The sequence below is a fragment of the Acipenser ruthenus genome, chromosome 38 (assembly GCF_902713425.1).
Source record: "Acipenser ruthenus chromosome 38, fAciRut3.2 maternal haplotype, whole genome shotgun sequence".
Taxonomy (NCBI): Eukaryota; Metazoa; Chordata; class Actinopteri; order Acipenseriformes; family Acipenseridae; genus Acipenser; species Acipenser ruthenus.
In genome coordinates this window covers 507,324-529,438 of record NC_081226.1, presented here as the reverse complement: position 1 = coordinate 529,438, position 22,115 = coordinate 507,324, and the positions used below count along the sequence as shown (strand labels likewise).

The 22,115-nt window shown below is 45.2% G+C and overlaps 1 protein-coding gene across 1 annotated transcript; it reads right to left on the bottom strand.

Annotated features, from left to right (window-relative positions):
• Window positions 1–1,594: 1,594 nt before the first annotated feature.
• LOC117434014 (glycogen synthase kinase-3 beta) lies at window positions 1,595–21,363 on the bottom strand. Its single transcript, XM_059009388.1, has 10 exons — window positions 20,771–21,363; window positions 17,614–17,801; window positions 12,411–12,494; window positions 11,483–11,593; window positions 10,442–10,572; window positions 9,539–9,743; window positions 9,276–9,371; window positions 8,633–8,819; window positions 7,710–7,790; window positions 1,595–5,213 (listed from the first exon to the last, which is right to left on the bottom strand). Exons 1-10 carry the CDS (start codon window positions 20,931–20,933, stop codon window positions 5,137–5,139), a joined length of 1,323 nt encoding a protein of 440 aa, XP_058865371.1. The 5' UTR covers window positions 20,934–21,363; the 3' UTR covers window positions 1,595–5,136.
• Between the last annotated feature and the right edge of the window lie 752 nt (window positions 21,364–22,115).

Sequence of the window (22,115 nt, the reverse complement as noted above, 5' to 3'; positions counted from 1 at the left end):
ATCATTTTTATTATTTATTTTTAATTTTACGTTCAAATTAAGCTAGAAACGTGTTGGCTCTCTTGCAGTTTGTGTGGTCGCCGGTTCAATATCAAACTTCGATTTGTGATACCAGCACTTACTGGATTAATTATTATTAATTTCCTAGCAGAATATACAGGTGCAATTTTAAGTGTGTTCGAGAGGCTGTAGTGGCGGCCGGCGTGTCTCTATACAAGCTCTGATGTGCTGAGAGAGAGACTGGGCGAGGGGCAGTGTGTGCTGGGCAGAGCTGCACACAGGGCAGTGGTTATGCTATATTAACAGAGTTACTGTGGTTACACGCACAGCAAAGGCTTCTGAACCCCTGTGTGCTACTGACCGGTATCGTAACTGAACTTTCCAGGATTGATCGGGCCAATTCCAATGTGTCGCCACCGTGCGAGAAGATCGATTTTAAACAGAACGCTGCTGCGTCGCTGCCAGTGTGATCAATGGGATTGCATGAAACGGGAATTGCAAATTGAAAAACAGGGTCCCCTCCCCCCCCCCCCTCCAAGGCTGAGAATGACAGCAGCTGAAACAGTTGAGAAGACATTTTAAAATAAATACATACATACATAAATAAATAAAGGACAGGAGGCAGCGTGGCGTCTTATTCATGCTAATAATTTATTGAGTCGGTTTCTGTACAGAGTGTAGGCGGTGGCAAGACCGAGGAATAGAAACAAACTAAACTTAAAACAAAAAAAAAAAAAAAAAAACAACAGGGCCTGGGCCGCGAGTGAAGGTGCTGCCACACGGAGGCGCTACTGCAGCGACTGACCCCCCGACCACACACACACTGCAGTGACACGAGGGACTGCAATACCTGGAGCTTCCTCTGGAGGGAGGGGTTGAGGTATCAGTCTTGGGTAGCAGGTACAATCCTTCCTCTCCCCCATCCCCATCCCCCCCAAACAGCGCTTTGTGTTTCAGAATTAAGGATGTGAACAGTGGAAAAATCTTAAGATTTGACCCCCCCCCCCCAAACCCAAACCCAAACCCAAACCCAAAGGTATAGGCGACAGCTGGACTTGAAATCATAACACATCTATCAACGGGGGTTATGCTAATTCAACTAGCAAGATCAAAAATAAAATAGGTTAGAGCAAGCTGTCTGAAATATGTTGAATATAGTATTTCTATTACTTTATGACGGCTGCGATATTGTGGTTGTTTTGATCTTTATCAAATCGGTCTTCGCCTGCCCTTGATCTTGCACTGAGCTTACCGGAGACAGGCTTAGCTAAAATAAAAATCAAGTACAAAGGTAATGTAAAAGTTCAAATGACATTCAAGGATACTCGTTCTTTTGAGAGAGAACAGATTTTGCAACACATGGTACCTGGACAAACTCGCCAGCTGAACGCCTGCGTCCCTTCAGCTAACCTTGGCAAGGAGACCCACACAGAGACCCCTCCAAGCTGGCGAGCGCTATGCTGTCCAGCTCAGAGCTCTCATTGGTTCATCTCACCTGGTACCCGTGACGAGACTTCTACTCGACACACGTTTCTCGATGAAAGTTTCTTTGAGAAGGAATTGGGATGTGGAAAAAAAGGACTCCTGGACAAAATGAATTTACATAGTTGATTTATTTCTTTACTCGAAATCTCTGCTACACAGATATGTACACACACACACACACACACACAGGGGGAGCATGTGCAAAGTATGTCAACTTGGACCCCTTATCCTGGCAAAGGTGGTGCGCGTGCGAGATGAACCAATCAAATCTCTGAACTGCCCAACCGCTAGCCAATCCTATGTGGAGCAAGGTGTGGGAGGAGTCACCCGAGACCCAGCCCAGTATTCTCCCCAGTGGACACACCCGCAGAGGAGGAGCCCTCTTCTGTGAGGACCCCCAAAGCAAAGGCAGTGTTGCCACCAGCAGGTGTGGAGGTGCAACTGTGGCGACGGAATTAACACAAGCCCAGCATATAAACAGGAGAGAGAAAAGGAGGATGGGGGGGGGGGTCTATATGAAAGAGCGAGACAGACAGACAGACTGACAGACAGGGTGTGAAATAAAACCTAAAAAAATAAAACTCAGCAGGCTGCATGTATGAAGCAGCCGGAACTCGCTGGCAATGCGTGGATGATCTGAGGGTCTCTGAACGAGTCACACGGCTAGATATTTATTCGGTTCAGGATTCCGTGGGGCGTCTATCAGGGAGTGGAATAATCAAAGTGATTTCAAAGAGCTCTCCTTCCGCATTCCCAAAACCACGAAACCACGTCAAGAAGGCTTCCCGCGCGGGATGCGTCACCAGCGCTCGGACCCTCAGCTCGCGATGGTTTCTCAGTAGAATCCTTAACCCCTTAACCCAGAGCTTCCCAGGGTTTGTACCCGGGGGCTCACCTGTACAGCTGCATTAGGCACTGCAGCCCACTGTTAACACTTAAGAAAAATGACTGAATTTTTAAATTTTTTTTAAAACCTGTAACACTGTAAATAAACGTAATCTAAATTGTAATCCCCCCTCCCATTTGAAGACTTTATTACTTCATTAGGTATGCTAGTTTTTTTTTTTCCCCACGCACTGTCAGCGAGTTTGGAGAGTTTCTAAGGTCAGGGGTCAGGGTGGGGTGAGAGCGAGTTTGGAGAGTTTCTAAGGTCAGGGGTCGGGTGAGAGCGAGTTTGGAGAGTTTCTAAGGTCAGGGGTCGGGTCGGGTGAGAGCGAGTTTGGAGAGTTTCTAAGGTCAGGGGTCGGGTCGGGTGAGAGCGAGTTTGGAGAGTTTCTAAGGTCAGGGGTCGGGTGAGAGCGAGTTTGGAGAGTTTCTAAGGTCGGGTGAGAGGATTACGAGACTGGTAAAATATTTCTTTTAAGAAATACAGGAAGGAGGTGTGAACACAGAAAACAGAAAAACACGACAGTAACAAAACAGAAAATATTTACACGATCGGAACTGAAAGAAATCACTTTAGTGAAAACGTCACGTTCCATCCAAAGAAAAAAAAAATACAGCGAGAACCAAAACAAACAACAAACAAAATGAGAGAGAGTAAGAAATAAAAACATATTTACAAATAACCCTGTTATCGTTCAGGAGGGTTTGGTTCGCCTTTATGGGGTTTTTTTTGTAAGATTATTTTTTCTTCAGTTTTTCATTAAGAAATAAAACTTTTTTTAGTGAATCTTTCAGCAAAATAATAATAATAATAATAATAATAATAATAATAATAATAATAACAGCATTGTAGTAAAGCCGCAGTAGTAATTCTGGACGGTTTTTCGTACGTTTTTTTCCCATCAAGTCTTTGTGGATTTTATTGAATTATTTGATTTCTTTATTTAAACTTTTCATTTTTACAAACGCAGGTCAGCAACAGGCAAAAACAACAAGAACAAGAAACTGAGACCAGCACTAGTTACACTGCTAACCAGCACCAGTTACACTGCTAACCAGCACCAGTTACACTGCTAACCAGCACCAGTTACACTGCTAACCAGTAGCTCTGATACGCTTAACCAACTGGTAAGACGACCTACACAGCTAACTAGTTAAAAAACTGACAACCGATTACAACAATAACCCAACTAGTTAGGCATCAAGACCACAGAGGCAAGAAGCTTAAACTAATCAGTGCAGGACTAGTTATGTGTCTGACCAGAGCAGACACGGGTTAGGTAACTTAACACGGCAGGTTAGCGGAACTAGTGGCTCACTAATTAAGGTACAAGACTAGTTACACAACTGGAAGTCTCAGGAGCTCAAGAGGCTAGATACACAGCCACCGTCAACCGCCCTTTAGAGCTCGAGAGAACAAGACGCTGAGAATCTACAGGTCTGTTTGAGAAGCGACGTTCCCCTCCCTCACGACACGCACACACACACAAACGAAGCTTTGAAAGGAAGTTACTGTGGTAGCAGTTCCAGGTTCGGATCAGCGAGCGACGACGCGTTTCAGAATGGTTTATATGCATGCGTGGAAGACGTGCCTTCAAAACACACTCCCCCTGACAAGGCTGGAGGAGCACCTCTGAATAAAACTAGCTTCAATTATTTCAAGAGAATTAAAGAGAGTTTTATAATGAAGCTCACAGAATGCATGTAAAGCCTGGACTGACTCAAACTGCACTGCAATGGGAGTCTATTATTAATATTATTATTATTATTATTATTATTATTATTAATGAAGCTCACAGAATGAATGTAAAACACAAAAGAAAATAAACAAATAAGGAATATTTAAAAAAAAAGACGATTTAAAATTTTATTTTTTCTTATCTACAATTTAAGAAGGGGAGGGGGGATTTGACAATAAGACTATTTGAAGTGCAAAAAAATTATTTTTTAAAAAAGAAAGTGGCTTTATTACTGCGTGAATCAACAGGCTGCAATCCCTGGCGTTACCACAAGGAGGCAGCGTTTCATCACGACAGAGTTTCTTTCTAAAAAGCAGATTCCCTTTTTTAAAAGAGAGTTACTTTGCCCAGTTACGGGTTAAAAAAAACATAAAACCAGAAAGGGATACAACGCATCTTTACAACCAGAGGGCTGGTTTTTCTTCTGAAATTTACGAAATTGCAATAAAAATCAAATTAAAAAAAAAAATAGAAGTTTCCTTCCAGTTTACATTTAAAAAAAAATAATTAAAAAAATACGACCCGACACAAGACTATTTAAAACCACTCCTCCTCTCCACCCCCCCCCCCCCCAAAAAAAAAATGAAACAAAAACACAAAAATAAATAAATAAAACTACCTCTGGTTGTAAAGATAAAAAAAACAAACACATTTCTTTATACATTGAAAATAAAATTCCAATACCAACACCAACAATAACGACAATATCATTATTAGTAATACGACTAGGACACCAACATAGGAAAAAAAAAAAAAAAAAAAAAAACATGCGAAGTTTCGTTTGATTGCTTGCCTGCCGCTTAGGTTCAGTTTCAAGTTCTCGAGTTTGCCCACAGTGCCCCCTAGCTGCCGGCTGCTTTGGAGGCGGAGAGAGAACTCGAGTCTGTGAGAGAGACAGACAGACAGGGAGGGAGGGACAGACAGGGACAGGCGGTGGAGTGACGCGCAGTGTGGGATCGTGAGGTGGGAGGGGCGGGCAGAACGATGGAGGTTATGGTTATTAGCAGGGCGGTCAGAGTCTCTGAACTCAGGAGGCGTTGTTGACAGGTCCTGTGCTGCTGCTTGACTGGGCTGGACTGCTGTCTGCGGCTAGACTGCCCTCGCCTGGGAAACAAACACAAGAACAATCATGAGGAGCGAGGGGCAGAGAGGCTGTGAGGAAGCCTGTCCATTCACACTGCAAGAACATGGGCAATATTAAAAGAGTTTCATAACCCCTGCATACAAGGAAAAAACACAGACAGACAGGCAGGCAGGCAGGCAGACAGACAGACAGAGAGACAGACAGACAGACACAGATAGATAGAGAGACAGACAGACAGGCAGGCAGGCAGACAGACAGACAGAGACAGAGACAGATAGATAGATAGATAGACAGACAGGCAGGCAGGCAGGCAGACAGAGACAGACACAGATAGACAGAGAGACACAGATAGATAGAGAGACAGACAGACAGGCAGGCAGGCAGACAGACAGACAGAGACAGACAGATAGATAGACAGGCAGGCAGGCAGGCAGGCAGACAGAGACAGACACAGATAGACAGAAAGACAGACACAGATAGATAGACAGACAGGCAGGCAGGCAGGCAGACAGACACAGGCAGATAGACAGACAGACAGACAGGCAGACAGACAGACACAGATAGACAGATAGATAGACAGACAGACACAGACAGACACAGGCAGATAGATAGATAGACAGACAGAGACAGACAGGCAGGCAGACACAGACACAGATAGATAGATAGATAGACAGACAGACAGACAGACACAGGCAGACGCAGACAGATGGATAGATAGACAGACAGACACAGAGACAGATATACATACATACATAGATAGATAGATAGATACAGATACAGGCAGACAGATAAATAGCTAGATAGACAGACAGATAGATAGATAGACAGATAGATAGATAGATAGATAGATAGACAGATAGATACATAGACAGATAGATAGATAGATAGATAGACAGATAGATACATAGACAGATAGATAGATAGATAGATAGATAGACAGATAGATAGATAGACAGATAGATACATAGACAGATAGATAGATAGACAGATAGATAGATAGATAGATAGATAGATAGATAGATAGATAGATAGATAGACAGATAGATAGATAGACAGATAGATAGATAGATAGATAGATAGATAGATAGACAGATAGATAGATAGACAGATAGATAGACAGATAGATAGATAGACAGATAGATAGATAGATAGATAGACAGATAGATACATAGACAGATAGATAGATAGATAGATAGACAGATAGATACATAGACAGATAGATACATAGACAGATAGATAGATAGATAGATAGATAGATAGATAGATAGATAGACAGATAGATACATAGACAGATAGATACATAGACAGATAGATAGATAGATAGATAGATAGATAGATAGACAGATAGATAGATAGATAGATAGATAGATAGACAGACAGACACAGAGACAGATATACATACATACATAGATAGATAGATAGATACAGATACAGGCAGACAGATAAATAGCTAGATAGACAGACAGATAGATAGATAGATAGATAGATAGATAGATAGACAGATAGATAGATAGACAGACAGATAGATAGATAGACAGATAGATAGATAGATAGATAGATAGACAGATAGATACATAGACAGATAGATAGATAGATAGATAGACAGATAGATAGATAGATAGATAGATAGATAGATAGATAGATAGACAGACAGACAGACACACAGATAGATAGATAGACAGATAGATAGATAGACAGATAGATAGATAGATAGATAGATAGACAGATAGATACATAGACAGATAGATAGATAGATAGATAGACAGATAGATACATAGACAGATAGATAGATAGATAGATAGATAGATAGATAGACAGATAGATAGATAGATAGATAGATAGATAGACAGACAGACAGACACACAGATAGATAGATAGACAGATAGATAGATAGATAGATAGATAGACAGATAGATAGATAGATAGATACATAGACAGATAGATACATAGACATAGATAAATAAGCTCACAATGGGGACTCGATCACAGAACACACACACTCTGGACTGCTGTCAAAGTCAGGGAACGTAAGGGGGGGGGGGGGGGGGGGGGGGGGAATAAAGTTTTTGGCCAATTTTAAAGCAACCAGATTTAGAGGAGCAGCTTTGAATAAAGTAGCTCTAAATTACTGAACAATCCAGCCATTATAATTTGCATTAAAATCGTTGCGTGCAGAGCGCTGGTCTATAGATATATTTGTTGAACCAAATGAGAGTCACTATTAGACCCTATTAATTTCCATCTTATAATTATGAAGCTCACAGGATGCTTGTAAAGCCTGGGCTGGCTCTCGGACAGCTCTGGAATGGGAGTGTGATTATGATGATGATGATGATGATGATGATGAAGCTCACAGGATGCATGTAAAGCCTGGCCTGGCTCTCGCACAGCTCTGCAATGGGAGTGTGATTATGATGATGATGATGAAGCTCGCAGGATGCATGTAAAGCCTGGGCTGGCTCTCGCACAGCTCTGCAATGGGAGTGTGATTTGGACAGCGTGTGAAGTTCACGTACCGTGTGAAGAAGGCGTGGCAGCCTGTGAACGAGCGTGCAGGGGAATGAGAACGGAGTTCAGCTGAGGCTGGATCGACATCTCTGAAGAGGAGACAAAAACACACAGACAGCTAAATACAAACCACAGGAGCTACTGTACACACACACACACACACACACCCCCCGCAGGATCGACATCTCTGAAGAGGAGACAAAAACACACAGACAGCTAAATACAAACCACAGGAGCTACTGTACACACACACACACACACACACCCCCGCAGGATCGACATCTCTGAAGAGGAGACAAAAACACACAGACAGCTAAATACAAACCACAGGAGCTACTGTACACACACACACACACACACACACCCCCGCAGGATCGACATCTCTGAAGAGGAGACAAAAACACACAGACAGCTAAATACCAACCACAGGAGCTACTGTACACACACACACACACACCCCCGCAGGATCGACATCTCTGAAGAGGAGACAAAAACACACAGACAGCTAAATACAAACCACAGGAGCTACTGTACACACACACACACACACACCCCGCAGGATCGACATCTCTGAAGAGGAGACAAAAACACACAGACAGCTAAATACAAACCACAGGAGCTACTGTACACACACACACACACACACACACACACACACCCCGCAGGATCGACATCTCTGAAGAGGAGACAAAAACACACAGACAGCTAAATACAAACCACAGGAGCTACTGTACACACACACACACACACACAGGGGAGGGAGGTAGGGGCTGCATTTCGAGACTCACCGACTGCGCTGAAGTTGAAGAGGTGAGGCAGTCAGGCAGGGAGGGATGGAGGGAGGTAGAGAAGGAGGGATGAGGGTAGGTAGGGGGTGGATAGGTGATAGAGGGATGAGGGAGGGTGGAAGGGGGTGCATTTCAAGACTCACCGACTGCGCTGAAATTGAAGAGGTGAGGCAGTTCCCTCCCGTTGGACAGCCTGGTCACCGGGTCCCGGAGCTCGTCGAAGAAGGAGTGAGCACAAGCCTCAAGCGGGGACAGGCGTGTGACAGGCGTGTACTCCAGCAGACGAGAGCAGAGCGCGATGGCTTCCGGGGGGGTGCGATTCTTAAATACCTGGGGGGGGGGGGACAAAACAATATTCAACGTGGCTATCGACAGAACTGCTGAGCTACAAACACTGGCACTGCTGGTATGCATGGCTGGGGGCGGGAATTCCTGTTAGTTTTTATTTTTACAATTCCTTTATAAAAATCACCCCTCGATTCCTTCGAAGGAACTGGAGTTGATATTTTAGAGACGTTTAATAATTGCTGCTGTAGTTAACTGACTGAACAAAACCAAAAAAAAAAACAGCGAACAACTGAATCTGGGAGAGAAGCCGGGTTCTAACAGAACGCATGCGGCATTGCGATCAACGACGCGTCGGAAAGGATTGCAAGGGAACGGGAATCGATTTTAAAATTGGAAAACCAGGAATTGCTTCCCCACTCCTCCACCCCCACCCCCGATCTGCTCGTACAGTCCAGTCTGAACTGAATTTGACAGACAGCGCCACATCAATACCCTTACCTTTGTCCAGGGGTGTGCTTTGATCTGCGGGAATTTAAACTCTGTGTAATTGGGGTTCATTTCGCGGATCTGTTCCCTGGTTGGGGTCCCCAAAACCTGAGGAGAGAGAGAGAGAGAGAGAGAGAGGTTAGAAAGACCTCCGATCGAGACAGCTGGTCAGGAAAATCCTAATAAAAATTGCTTTACTGATCCTAAAACTCAAAGGAGAGGCAAAAAAAATAATTGTCCACAGCTGCGTGGGGTGTCCAGAGCCCTTGCGTTACCTTTATGATCTCCACCAGCTGGTCCACTCCGCTGTCCCCCGGGAAGATGGGCTGGCCCAGCAGGAGCTCGGCCAGCACGCAGCCCGCTGACCAGATGTCGATGTTGGAGGTGTAGTCCGTGGCTCCGAAGATGAGCTCGGGAGCGCGGTAATACCGCGAGCAGATGTACGACACGTTGGGCTCGCCTCGCACCAGCTGCTTCGCGCTGAAAACAGCAGAGTTAGACACGAGAAGAGTGAGAAATTCAAGAACGAGAGAGAGGGACGGACCGTCCTTCCTCCAGACGGCTAGCTAAAGGGTCTTATTGTGGTCAGAGAGGGCGACACACACACACAGTGTTAGCAGGGATGGAAATAAGCCTCCAGTTGCACAGCAGTGTGATCCATTTCAGGTTTTACTACCAGCTTGATCAGCCCCCAGTGTGTCTAGCTAACAAGCTCAGGTGTGTCTGATTATTAAACTCCTAGTGAAACCAGGAATGGATCACACTGCTGTGCAACGGGAGTCTTATTTCCATTGTTGTTCTATCAATCCATTTCAGGTCTTTCTCAAACTGGGTTCAGGGGACCCCACACTGTCTGCTGGTTTTCATTCCAACTGAGCTCTCAGTTACTTAATTAAACACTTCATTGAACTAATTAGCTTAATTAGGGCTTTTTTTAATTGTCCTGTGCTCCTACACAGTTGGAAACTGCAACTTAACTATAACGTGTTATAAATAAATTGAAATCTGCAGGCGCTGAGAACAATTAAAAAGGCTTAATTAAGCTAATTATTAGTTCAATTAAGGGTTTAGTTCAGTAATTGAGAGCTCAGTTGGAATGGAAACCAGACACTTTTGTCCCTAGCTGAAGACAGAGGGGACGGGGGACAGGGGGGGTACGGTTAAGGGACAGGTCCTACCTGCCAAAGTCGCACAGTTTGAGGATGGCCGTCTCCGGGTCCACCAGCAGATTCTGTGGTTTGATGTCGCGGTGACAGACGCCTTGGGAATGGATGTAGGCTAGACTCCTGAACAGCTGGTACATATAAACCTAGAGAGAGAGAGAGAGAGAGACAGAGAGAGAGCGAGAGAGAGAGCGAGAGGGGGAGAGAGAAAGAAAGAGAGAGGGGAGAGCAAAAGAGCGAGAGGGGGAGAGAAAGAAAGAGAGGGGAGAGTGAAAGAGCGAGAGAAAGAAAGAGAGCGAGAGAGGGGAGAGAGCAAGAGAGAGGGGGAGAGGGGGAGAGAGGGGGAGAGAGGAGAGAGCAAAAGAGAGAGCGAAAGACAGCGAGAGGGGGAGAGAGCAAGAGAGAGGGGGAGAGGGGGAGAGAGGGGGAGAGAGGAGAGAGCAAAAGAGAGAGCGAAAGACAGCGAGAGGGGGAGAGAGCAAGAGAGAGGGGAGAGAGAGAGGGGAGAGAGAGAGAGAGAGAGAGAGAGAGAGAGAGAGAGAGAGAGAGAGAGAGAGAGAGATTGCATTGCATTGCAGTGTGAGAGTTGAAAAGCCTGAGCTGTCCCAAACTGTCCCAAAGAGTCACGTGTCATCCCTGATCCCAGCAGATCACAATCTAAGCAGCAGCGATCTGCCCTGAACACTCACCTTCACATCATTATTATGTATGTGTTTATTTGGCAGGCGTTACCAGGGCAGCACAGGGTTACAATGCAAGCTTAATATTTAAATACAGTGTAGATGAGATTAGTGGAGATGGAGAAATGGAGATTAGATAAAGGGGTATTCAGAACAGAAAATAGGAGGCACTTTTTTTACACAGAGAATTGTGAGGGTCTGGAACCAACTCCCCAGTAATGTTGTTGAAGCTGACACCCTGGGATCCTTCAAGAAGCTGCTTGATGAGATTCTGGGATCAATAAGCTACTAACAACCAAACAAGCAACTTTCTTATGTTCTTATGTAAGGTACAACATGAACTAGGATGCAGAAAGTTAGGATTACAGCAACTCACCTTCACATATATGAAAGGGATGGTCTGTTTGGCTTTGCTGAAATGGCGAGCCACTCTGTAAACTGTTTCAGGGACGAAGTCCAGGACCAGATTCAAGTACACCTCTTCTTTCTGTAGAGAGAGAGAGCCAACGGCAACTGTGTTATTATTATTAGAATGAATGAGTCGTTTAGCAGACGCTTTTTATCCAAAGTGGTGAATTATGCATCATCAAAAACTGCTGCTGCTGCAGAGTCGCTTCCAATAGGACCTCGTTTGTTTGTCGTCTCATCCGAAGGATGGAGCACAAGGAGGTGAAGTGACTTGCTCAGGGTCACACACAAGGAGTCAGTGGATTTGAACCTCCTGGTATCAAAGCCCCCTTTCTTTAACCACCAAGCCTCCCTGGTTGCCTCTGCATCAGCCCAGAGATGATCGGCAGAGAAGGAGATGGGATGCCTTTTATTGGAAGAACTAAATGATAATTCAAAACCAACAAGCTTTCAAGACCTCAAAAGGTCTCCTTCAAATCAGGGTGAAGGCAGGAGAGAGAGAGAGAGAGAGAGAGAGAGAGAGAGCGAGCGAGCGACAGGCGAGGAGAGAGGAGAGAGTCACAGAGAGAGACACACACACACGGGAAGATCAGGATTTCACAGCAAAGCTCACAGCAGACAGCATCGCATTCAAGACAATCCCACCAGTAAATGCGATGTTTAAAACAGCGGGGCGTGTTCTGAGCTCCGTCTCCGAGAAGCAGGATTCAGAACAGCTGTGCTTTTGATCTCGTATCGCGAGGCCGACGACAGGTCGCTCTGAGAGTGCGACACGCACAGCGCGTGGAGGCGGCATCGCGATTCTCAGATCCGTTCAGCGCTCGTGGAGGCGGCATCGCGATTCTCAGATCCGTTCAGCGCTCGTCTCCGTTTATTGCCGTCCCTTGACCCCTTACCTTTTCTCCACTGGAGTAGAAGAAATATCGCAACCTCACAATGTTACAGTGGTCCAGTTTTCTCATGATCTGCAGCTCTCGGTTCTGAAAAAGAGAAAGGGAGTTGCTATTATTATTTATTATTATTATTATTATTATTATTATTATTATTATTATTATTATTATCCCTACGCGGTCCATTTATTCAGCGCGTCTCAGGCGCGTCAGGTCCAGTTTATTTTACACACGCTGCTTAACCCTTCCTATGTCGGACCAGGTCCGACATTACAATTTTCCCTTTCCGGTCCGACATCATCAAAAAGACGTCAAGCACAGGTCACTAGTCGTTTTTTTTCCTCTGGAAAAAGCTGAGAAAACCTTTCAATGGCTGAGTGAGACCGAAAGGAGCCGAAAAAAAAAGGAGGCAGATCTGAGCAATACAGATAGCGCCTGCACCACAGAGATAACATGGACATAAACAAACAAGACAGCTGCTTCTGCATCCAGCGCTCAGAGAATATCACAGACATTTACAGAGCTTTTTTGAGATGTTATAGTAATAAAATAACGACTTGGATCGCATTATTGAGGAGTTTGGTGATAAAACGAGCAATCAGGAGATGATTTAAGATGTGTCTAAAATAAACTGCTCGCGTGAAACTAAATTGGACCTGATGCGCCTGAACAAATGGACCGCAAAGTTCAAAGTATTTTTTTTTCACAGTAAAACAGGTTTAAAAGGCACTGCATATCAACAGGGCACTCAGTACTGCATCTCCAGCCCTGCCCCTTGTTCGCTGTATTTATCACATACCTCTTCATAGTTCTGCATACTGTGGTGCAGGGGTGATGTGTATTGCTCAGATCTGCCCTTTTTTTTAAAAAATGCATTTATTTATTTATTTATTTTTGGCTTCTCCTGGCTCCTATCGGTCTCACTCGGCCATTGAAAGGTTTTCTCTACTTTTTCCTGAGAAAAAAAAAAAACTAGAGACCTGTGCTTGATGTCTTTTTGATGATGTCGGACCGCAAAGGGTTAAGAGTTTGAATCTCGCACTAGTCCAAAGTTGCATTACCAGGGTTACAAACTCACACTAGCCCTGCTGCTGCTGCACCCAGTCCTGGGGTTCAGAGCTGCCCTCAATGAAGTCTATTATTATTATTAATATTGAAATGATCAGGAGCCAGGAGTTTGAGCAGGGTTAGAAACTCTCATTGTATTACTTGTATTGTAACACTTGAAATGTATTTGCTTACGATTGTAAGTCGCCCTGGATAAGGGCGTCTGCTAAGAAATAAATAATAATAATAATAATAACTCACACTAGCCCTGCTGCTGCTGCTGCTGCACCCAGTCCTGGGGTTCAGAGCTCCCCTCAATGAAGTCTAGTATTATTATTAATATTGAAATGATCAGGAGCCAGGAGTTTGAGCAGGGTTACAAAAACTCACACTAGCCCTGCTGCTGCTGCACCCAGTCCTGGGGTTCAGAGCTCCCCTCAATGAAGTCTAGTATTATTATTAATATTGAAATGATCAGGAGCCAGGAGTTTGAGCAGGGTTAGAAACTCTCATTGTATTACTTGTATTGTAACACTTAATGTATTTGCTTACGATTGTAAGTCGCCCTGGATAAGGGCGTCTGCTAAGAAATAAATAATAATAATAATAATAACTCACACTAGCCCTGCTGCTGCTGCTGCTGCTGCACCCAGTCCTGGGGTTCAGAGCTCCCCTCAATGAAGTCTAGTATTGTTATTAATATTGAAATGATCAGGAGCCAGGAGTTTGAGCAGGGTTAGAAACTCACACTAGCCCTGCTGCTGCTGCTGCACCCAGTCCTGGGGTTCAGAGCCCCCCTCAATGAAGTCTAGTATTATTATTAATATTGAAATGATCAAGAGCCAGGAGTTTGAGCAGGGTTAGAAACTCACACTAGCCCTGCTGCTGCTGCTGCTGCTGCACCCAGTCCTGGGGTCAGAGCTCCCCTCAATGAAGTCTAGTATTGTTATTAATATTGAAATGATCAGGAGCCAGGAGTTTGAGCAGGGTTACAAACTCACACTAGCCCTGCTGCTGCTGCTGCTGCTGCACCCAGTCCTGGGGTTCAGAGCTCCCCTCAATGAAGTCTAGTATTATTATTAATATTGAAATGATCAGGAGCCAGGAGTTTGAGCAGGGTTACAAACTCACACTAGCCCTGCTGCTGCTGCTGCTGCTGCTGCTGCTGCTGCACCCAGTCCTGGGGTTCAGAGCTCCCCTCAATGAAGTCTAGTATTATTATTATTAATATTGAAATGATCAGGAGCCAGGAGTTTGAGCAGGGTTACAAACTCACACTAGCCCTGCTGCTGCTGCTGCTGCACCCAGTCCTGGGGTTCAGAGCTCCCCTCAATGAAGTCTAGTATTGTTATTAATATTGAAATGCTCAGGAGTCAGGAGTTTGAGCAGGGTTAGAAACTCACACTAGCCCTGCTGCTGCTGCTGCTGCTGCACCCAGTCCTGGGGTTCAGAGCTCCCCTCAATGAAGTCTAGTATTGTTATTAATATTGAAATGATCAGGAGCCAGGAGTTTGAGCAGGGTTACAAAAACTCACACTAGCCCTGCTGCTGCTGCACCCAGTCCTGGGGTTCAGAGCTCCCCTCAATGAAGTCTAGTATTGTTATTAATATTGAAATGATCAGGAGCCAGGAGTTTGAGCAGGGTTACAAACTCACACTAGCCCTGCTGCTGCTGCTGCTGCACCCAGTCCTGGGGTTCAGAGCTCCCCTCAATGAAGTCTAGTATTATTATTAATATTGAAATGATCAGGAGCCAGGAGTTTGAGCAGGGTTAGAAACTCACACTAGCCCTGCTGCTGCTGCTGCTGCTGCTGCACCCAGTCCTGGGGTTCAGAGCTCCCCTCAATGAAGTCTAGTATTATTATTAATATTGAAATGATCAGGAGCCAGGAGTTTGAGCAGGGTTACAAAAACTCACACTAGCCCTGCTGCTGCTGCACCCAGTCCTGGGGTTCAGAGCTCCCCTCAATGAAGTCTAGTATTGTTATTAATATTGAAATGATCAGGAGCCAGGAGTTTGAGCAGGGTTACAAACTCACACTAGCCCTGCTGCTGCTGCTGCTGCACCCAGTCCTGGGGTTCAGAGCTCCCCTCAATGAAGTCTAGTATTATTATTAATATTGAAATGATCAGGAGCCAGGAGTTTGAGCAGGGTTAGAAACTCACACTAGCCCTGCTGCTGCTGCTGCTGCTGCTGCACCCAGTCCTGGGGTTCAGAGCTCCCCTCAATGAAGTCTAGTATTATTATTAATATTGAAATGATCAGGAGCCAGGAGTTTGAGCAGGGTTAGAAACTCACACTAGCCCTGCTGCTGCTGCTGCACCCAGTCCTGGGGTTCAGAGCTCCCCTCAATGAAGTCTAGTATTATTATTAATATTGAAATGATCAGGAGCCAGGAGTTTGAGCAGGGTTACAAACTCACACTAGCCCTGCTGCTGCTGCTGCACCCAGTCCTGGGGTTCAGAGCTCCCCTCAATGAAGTCTAGTATTATTATTAATATTGAAATGATCAGGAGCCAGGAGTTTGAGCAGGGTTACAAACTCACACTAGCCCTGCTGCTGCTGCTGCTGCTGCACCCAGTCCTGGGGTTCAGAGCTCCCCTCAATGAAGTCTAGTATTATTATTAATATTGAAATGATCAGGAGCCAGGAGTTTGAGCAGGGTTACAAACTCACACTAGCCCTGCTGCTGCTGCTGCACCCAGTCCTGGGGTTCAGAGCTCCCCTCAATGAAGTCTAGTATTATTATTAATATTGAAATGATCAGGAGCCAGGAGTTTGAGCAGGGTTACAAACTCACACTAGCCCTGCTGCTGCTGCTGCTGCACCCAGTCCTGGGGTTCAGAGCTCCCCTCAATGAAGTCTAGTATTATTATTAATATTGAAATGATCAGGAGCCAGGAGTTTGAGCAGGGTTACAAACTCACACTAGCCCTGCTGCTGCTGCTGCTGCTGCACCCAGTCCTGGGGTTCAGAGCTACCCTCAATGAAGTCTAGTATTATTATTAATATTGAAATGATCAGGAGCCAGGAGTTTGAGCAGGGTTACAAACTCACACTAGCCCTGCTGCTGCTGCTGCACCCAGTCCTGGGGTTCAGAGCTCCCCTCAATGAAGTCTAGTATTATTATTATTATTGAAATGATCAGGAGCCAGGAGTTTGAGCAGGGTTAGAAACTCACACTAGCCCTGCTGCTGCTGCACCCAGTCCTGGGGTTCAGAGCTCCCCTCAATGAAGTCTAGTATTATTATTAATATTGAAATGATCAGGAGCCAGGAGTTTGAGCAGGGTTAGAAACTCACACTAGCCCTGCTGCTGCTGCTGCTGCTGCTGCACCCAGTCCTGGGGTTCAGAGCTCCCCTCAATGAAGTCTAGTATTATTATTAATATTGAAATGATCAGGAGCCAGGAGTTTGAGCAGGGTTACAAACTCACACTAGCCCTGCTGCTGCTGCTGCTGCACCCAGTCCTGGGGTTCAGAGCTCCCCTCAATGAAGTCTAGTATTATTATTAATATTGAAATGATCAGGAGCCAGGAGTTTGAGCAGGGTTAGAAACTCACACTAGCCCTGCTGCTGCTGCTGCTGCTGCACCCAGTCCTGGGGTTCAGAGCTCCCCTCAATGAAGTCTAGTATTATTATTAATATTGAAATGATCAGGAGCCAGGAGTTTGAGCAGGGTTACAAACTCACACTATCCCTAGAACGGGTTCCTAACATTATCACCTGGGTTAAGGGTCAAGAAAGCCTCTTTTTTTCAACTGCAATTCCATTTCCAATGTACTTTTTAAAAATCAATTCCCCGGCTCCTTTTAAAAATCAAACCCTGACACATCATCGCTGATCAAAACGCCGCGGCACTCGGATTAAAAAGGAGCTACTCACAGCAGCAATACATCACTTCAGATCGAAGTCGCTGTGTGCGAGTCAATTAAAAACGGGCTTCGAAAGGAAAGCAGTGGAGCGATCCTGGCTATTACTCACATCTCTGAAATATCAGCTCCGATTCCTCCGAAGGAACTGGAATCAAATTTAAAAAGAGGGATTCCCTCCATCCCTGCTGGAAACACACTGGCGGGCGGAACCGGACCCAGCCTGAAACCTTTCCTGGAGAGACAGCACGGCTATACTGGTCTGGACTGGTTTTGTGAACCGCACCCACCTTGAACCTCTTGTCCTGCAGCACCTTCTTAATGGCGACCATCTCTCCGGACTCGACTAGCCGTGCCTGGTAGACCACTCCAAACGAGCCGTTCCCGATCACCTTGATGTCCGTGTAGGACACTTCCTGTGGGCGGTCCGGGCCTTGACCTGGCGTGGCCACCACTCTTGTGGTCTTCCCGCTGTCCCCTGGGAAACAAAGACCACCCGGTCAGAAAGAGACTCCAGCATCGTCATGCCTGCAGATTCACTACCCCAATACCCTGCCTGCAGATTCACTACCCCAATACCCTGCCTGCAGATTCACTACCCCAATACCCTGCCTGCAGATTCACTAGCCCAACACCCTGCCTGCAGATTCACTAGCCCAATACCCTGCCTGCAGATTCACTAGCCCAATACCCTGCCTGCAGATTCACTAGCCCAATACCCTGCCTGCAGATTCACTACCCCAACACCCTGCCTGCAGATTCACTAGCCCAATACCCTGCCTGCAGATTCACTAGCCCAATACCCTGCCTGCAGATTCACTAGCCCAACACCCTGCCTGCAGATTCACTAGCCCAATACCCTGCCTGCAGATTCACTAGCCCAATACCCTGCCTGCAGATTCACTACCCCAATACCCTGCCTGCAGATTCACTACCCCAATACCCTGCCTACAATACCGCCACCTTTTTACAGTCCCCCCAGGAAACAAAGACCCTGGATAAATACAGTCCAGTGAGAAAACAGACCCCAGCATCAATAGAAATACCCTGCCTACAATACCACCACCTTTTTATAGTCCCCGTCCCCCCCCCCCCCCCCCCCCAGGAAACAAAGACCCTGGATAAATACAGTCCTGTGAGAAAACAGACCCCTGCATCAATAGAAATACTCTGCCTATAATACTGCCACCTGTTCACAGTCCCCCCCAAAACACTACAGAATGAAATATATTTATTCTGTGTCCAAAGCTACTTCTGTTTTGTTTGGTGCCCCCCCACCCCAGCTATTTTTAAATATATTTCACGCAAGAAAAGGTTTAATCCTAAAGCTGAAAACGTTGGGGGAGATTAAACGGCACCCAGCAGCTGCCAATTTCAAATCAGATAGAACATTAACAAGCAACTTGAAATTTGCACTGGTTTTAAGAGCTGAGAACAATTCAGAAGGCCTAATTAAGCAAACGATCATTTCAATTAAGGGTCTAGTTCAGTAATTGAGAGCTCAGTTGGATTGAAAACCAGCAGACACAGGGGGTCCCCAGGACCAGGGTTGAGGGGTGATCTGAAGAGCCCACGACCTTCCATAACCTCCCTTTGTACCTCAAACTCGTAGCGAAACCAGGAATGGGTTTTAACTGCTATGCAATGAGTAAAACAAACATGGTCCTACTGGAAGGGACTCAGCAGAAGCTGATGAAGCAGAGTTAACCTGCTTAAATGTCTCATTCGATAGTAGTTCCTCCTGCACGGAGTTAACAGGTACGGAAATAAGGACTCCGGCTGCACTGTGGTTTCATCCATTCCAGGTTTTAACACCAGCATGATCAGCCACAGTGTGTACAGTAGGGAACCAGCATAGGTGTGTCTTAAAAAAAAACTCAGTGAAACTATGACATCATAGTGGTACTTTGGAGTTTAGAACAACCGCAATACTGAAACATCACGCAGAGGATAAAAAATAAGACTGTATACACAACATATCGTTTTGAAGATTAGCATAGTTTTCAACCCAGGATGAGAGGTGCATTGAAAAGGGGTAGAAGACGTTCATTTAGATGAAGATCGTCTAAGATTGTCACAGATGTGATGATTTTTACAGACGAGAGTCTAGGAAGGAGGCAAACGGACAGTACACAAACATGATGCATCTGCACGAAGGAGGAGACACCTCGTGTGCTTGCAGTATCGTTTTTTCTTGGCAAGTGAAAATACAGGACAGTACGATGGTCCGAAAGTCTCCTTCGTTCACCACTATAACACGCTCAGTCGCAACTTGAAATTTTAACGTTTAGGATCAAAAAGTAAACGTTTTTCGATCGAAACGTTTTGTCGACTAATTTTTAAAAGCTTTTTAGTATTTCTCTTCACCGTTTCGGTTTTGTTATATTTTAATCTACAGTTATTATTAGTTACAGTAAAAAAAAAATAGACTTGAATATTTTTAAAACGTACATACGAACACACATCTCACCCCAGATCGTATATATAAAACTTAAACACTTAACACACAAGATCATTGAACGCAGAGACAGACCGGGTTGCACTAACACAATTAAAAAAAAAAAAAAATCACTATTTATTTTAAAAAATACAATTAAAAAATAACTGTTAGCATGACTGAATTCGATTCGTTGCAATTAAACGCTTAACTCAGGGACTACAGTAAAATGACAGAATACCCAAGATCTGTATTACATACCACAACAAGTTTTTTCATGTTTTTAAATTGAATAAAAGATCCATCACTGCTAAAAATTACTACTTAGTGAGGAAATTACTATCTGTGTGCGGTTGCTGTAGTATCCACAACGAAAAATATAAACTCCGTTATTATTATTATTATTTAATTAAATAAATGGTCACATATATACGTTTTCAAACCATTATACCAATATTAATGATAAAAAGAGTTATCATCACATAGGATATATCTTTAAAGCCTTTCAAACTCGAGTCGTAGTGTAACTAGGACCTGTCTTATTTAACACTTTATTTTAAAAAACACACAAAACGCTATCGTCTGTAATAAACCCCAGATTTTAACTGTTGTTTTTCAAAAAAACAAAGAAAGGGACGCTGGATTCATACTTGAATCCTCTCTCTTTTCGTCAGCTTCCACGGCTCCCTATCCCATTCCAACTACCGTCCAAACCGACCCCGCTTCCTTATTCTTATCCACGGCTTTTCCTTAAACTTCACCCGAGGCTTCTCTCGCATTTCGCCCCCCCCTCATCCTTCCTTGCCCGCCGCCCAAACGTCCCGGGGCCTCGGTTCACCCTCCCCAAATCCTCGGCCTTTCCTAAACAACACTACCCCGGTCCAGCACAGGCAGCCTGCGCGGCCTTCTCTCGCTCTTTTTTATTTATTTATTTTATTTTATTTATTTATTTATTTCACTCGCTGTGTTACTTCCCCCGGTTAAACCTCCGACATAACGCGGATACTCACTGCTGAGTTTGAAGATCTCAAACCCGGAGCCGCTTGCCGTGGCCTGCTGAGCAGCCCCGGCTTTTCCTGCGCCGCTTCCCCCAGCGGCGGCCGATCCGTCGGCGGCTCCGACGACGCCTCCCGGCGGCTCAGCGAAGGAGCTGGTCCTGGGCCGGCCGCTCATGTCTGCTTACGGAGGTGTCGGGGCTTCAGCGGGGAGGCGGAGGTCGGGGTGAGCTGTGTTTTGAGTCGGTCGAGGGGGGGGTTAGAGTTGGCGGATTCTCGCTTATTCTCGTTACCGGAGAGCCGGCATTAAGAATCTCTCTCTCGCTCTCTTTCTACGGTCTGTTCTGAGAGAGCCGCTGACCTGACGCGGAGCGTCACTGAGATTGCGCGAAGAGGCTCTTGGGAAATGGAGTTCACGCCAGCTCCCGGCCCAGCTTGCAATGTGTGGCAAACGGTTTGGATGAGAACTACAACGCCCACGATCCTTTGCAGGGGGGGGGGAACTCGCCCTTCTTGGTAGATTTTGCTGTAGAGCCGCTTCTCCTCAGCCCCTTACAAAACAAGGACGAGGGATAAACTGCAGCTCCCAGTCTCTTCGGAAAAGCGAGCGTTTCGGGAACCGAAGAACGCTGCAATAAAATTGCTTCTTTATCAACGTCAGGGGAAATGTAGTCCTGGTTTATATTAAAGACACCGCATTAACTGTTTTTTTTTTTTTTTTAAATACCCCCTTAGCTTTTTTACAATGACTCAAACCCTGTGTTTTATTTCTGTATCTATATAAGCTTTATCAAACTAATGCACTATCGCGCTACTGTTATGTCATTATAGATATTTATTGTACCTCTAACTTGTTTTCTCGTATCTACTCGTATCTGTTGTATTTAAATTTTGCACTGTAACCTCATGAGCAAAATAGAGGCGGCGCTAGTACCGCCAGGGGTCTTGTCACATTAAGAATCCGTCAAAGCTGACAAACAGAACTACCCGCAATACGTATATCTATACACGTAACCGTGTGCGCCCACACACGCGCATGCGCATACATTTAAATACATGCAATACGAGACAGGTCTGTATAATAAGGTCGTGCAGGTACACGCAAATGTGAATGATTGTGAAAAAAAATCTTAATATATAGAGAAGAAAGTGTGTGTGTGTCTGTCTGTTCCTTTCTGCATTCGGACCCTGCGGGAGCCAGCGCAGCCAAACTCTGCACAGCCTCCTCTCTCATCCAGGGCTGGGTTTGGATTCAATATGCTGACCCCCCCCCGAGGTACTTTATTTAGTAACCCCCCACTGCTGGATCACTACAGTAACCGTGTATCTCAAATTAAAGAAACTCACAAAACCAAAAATT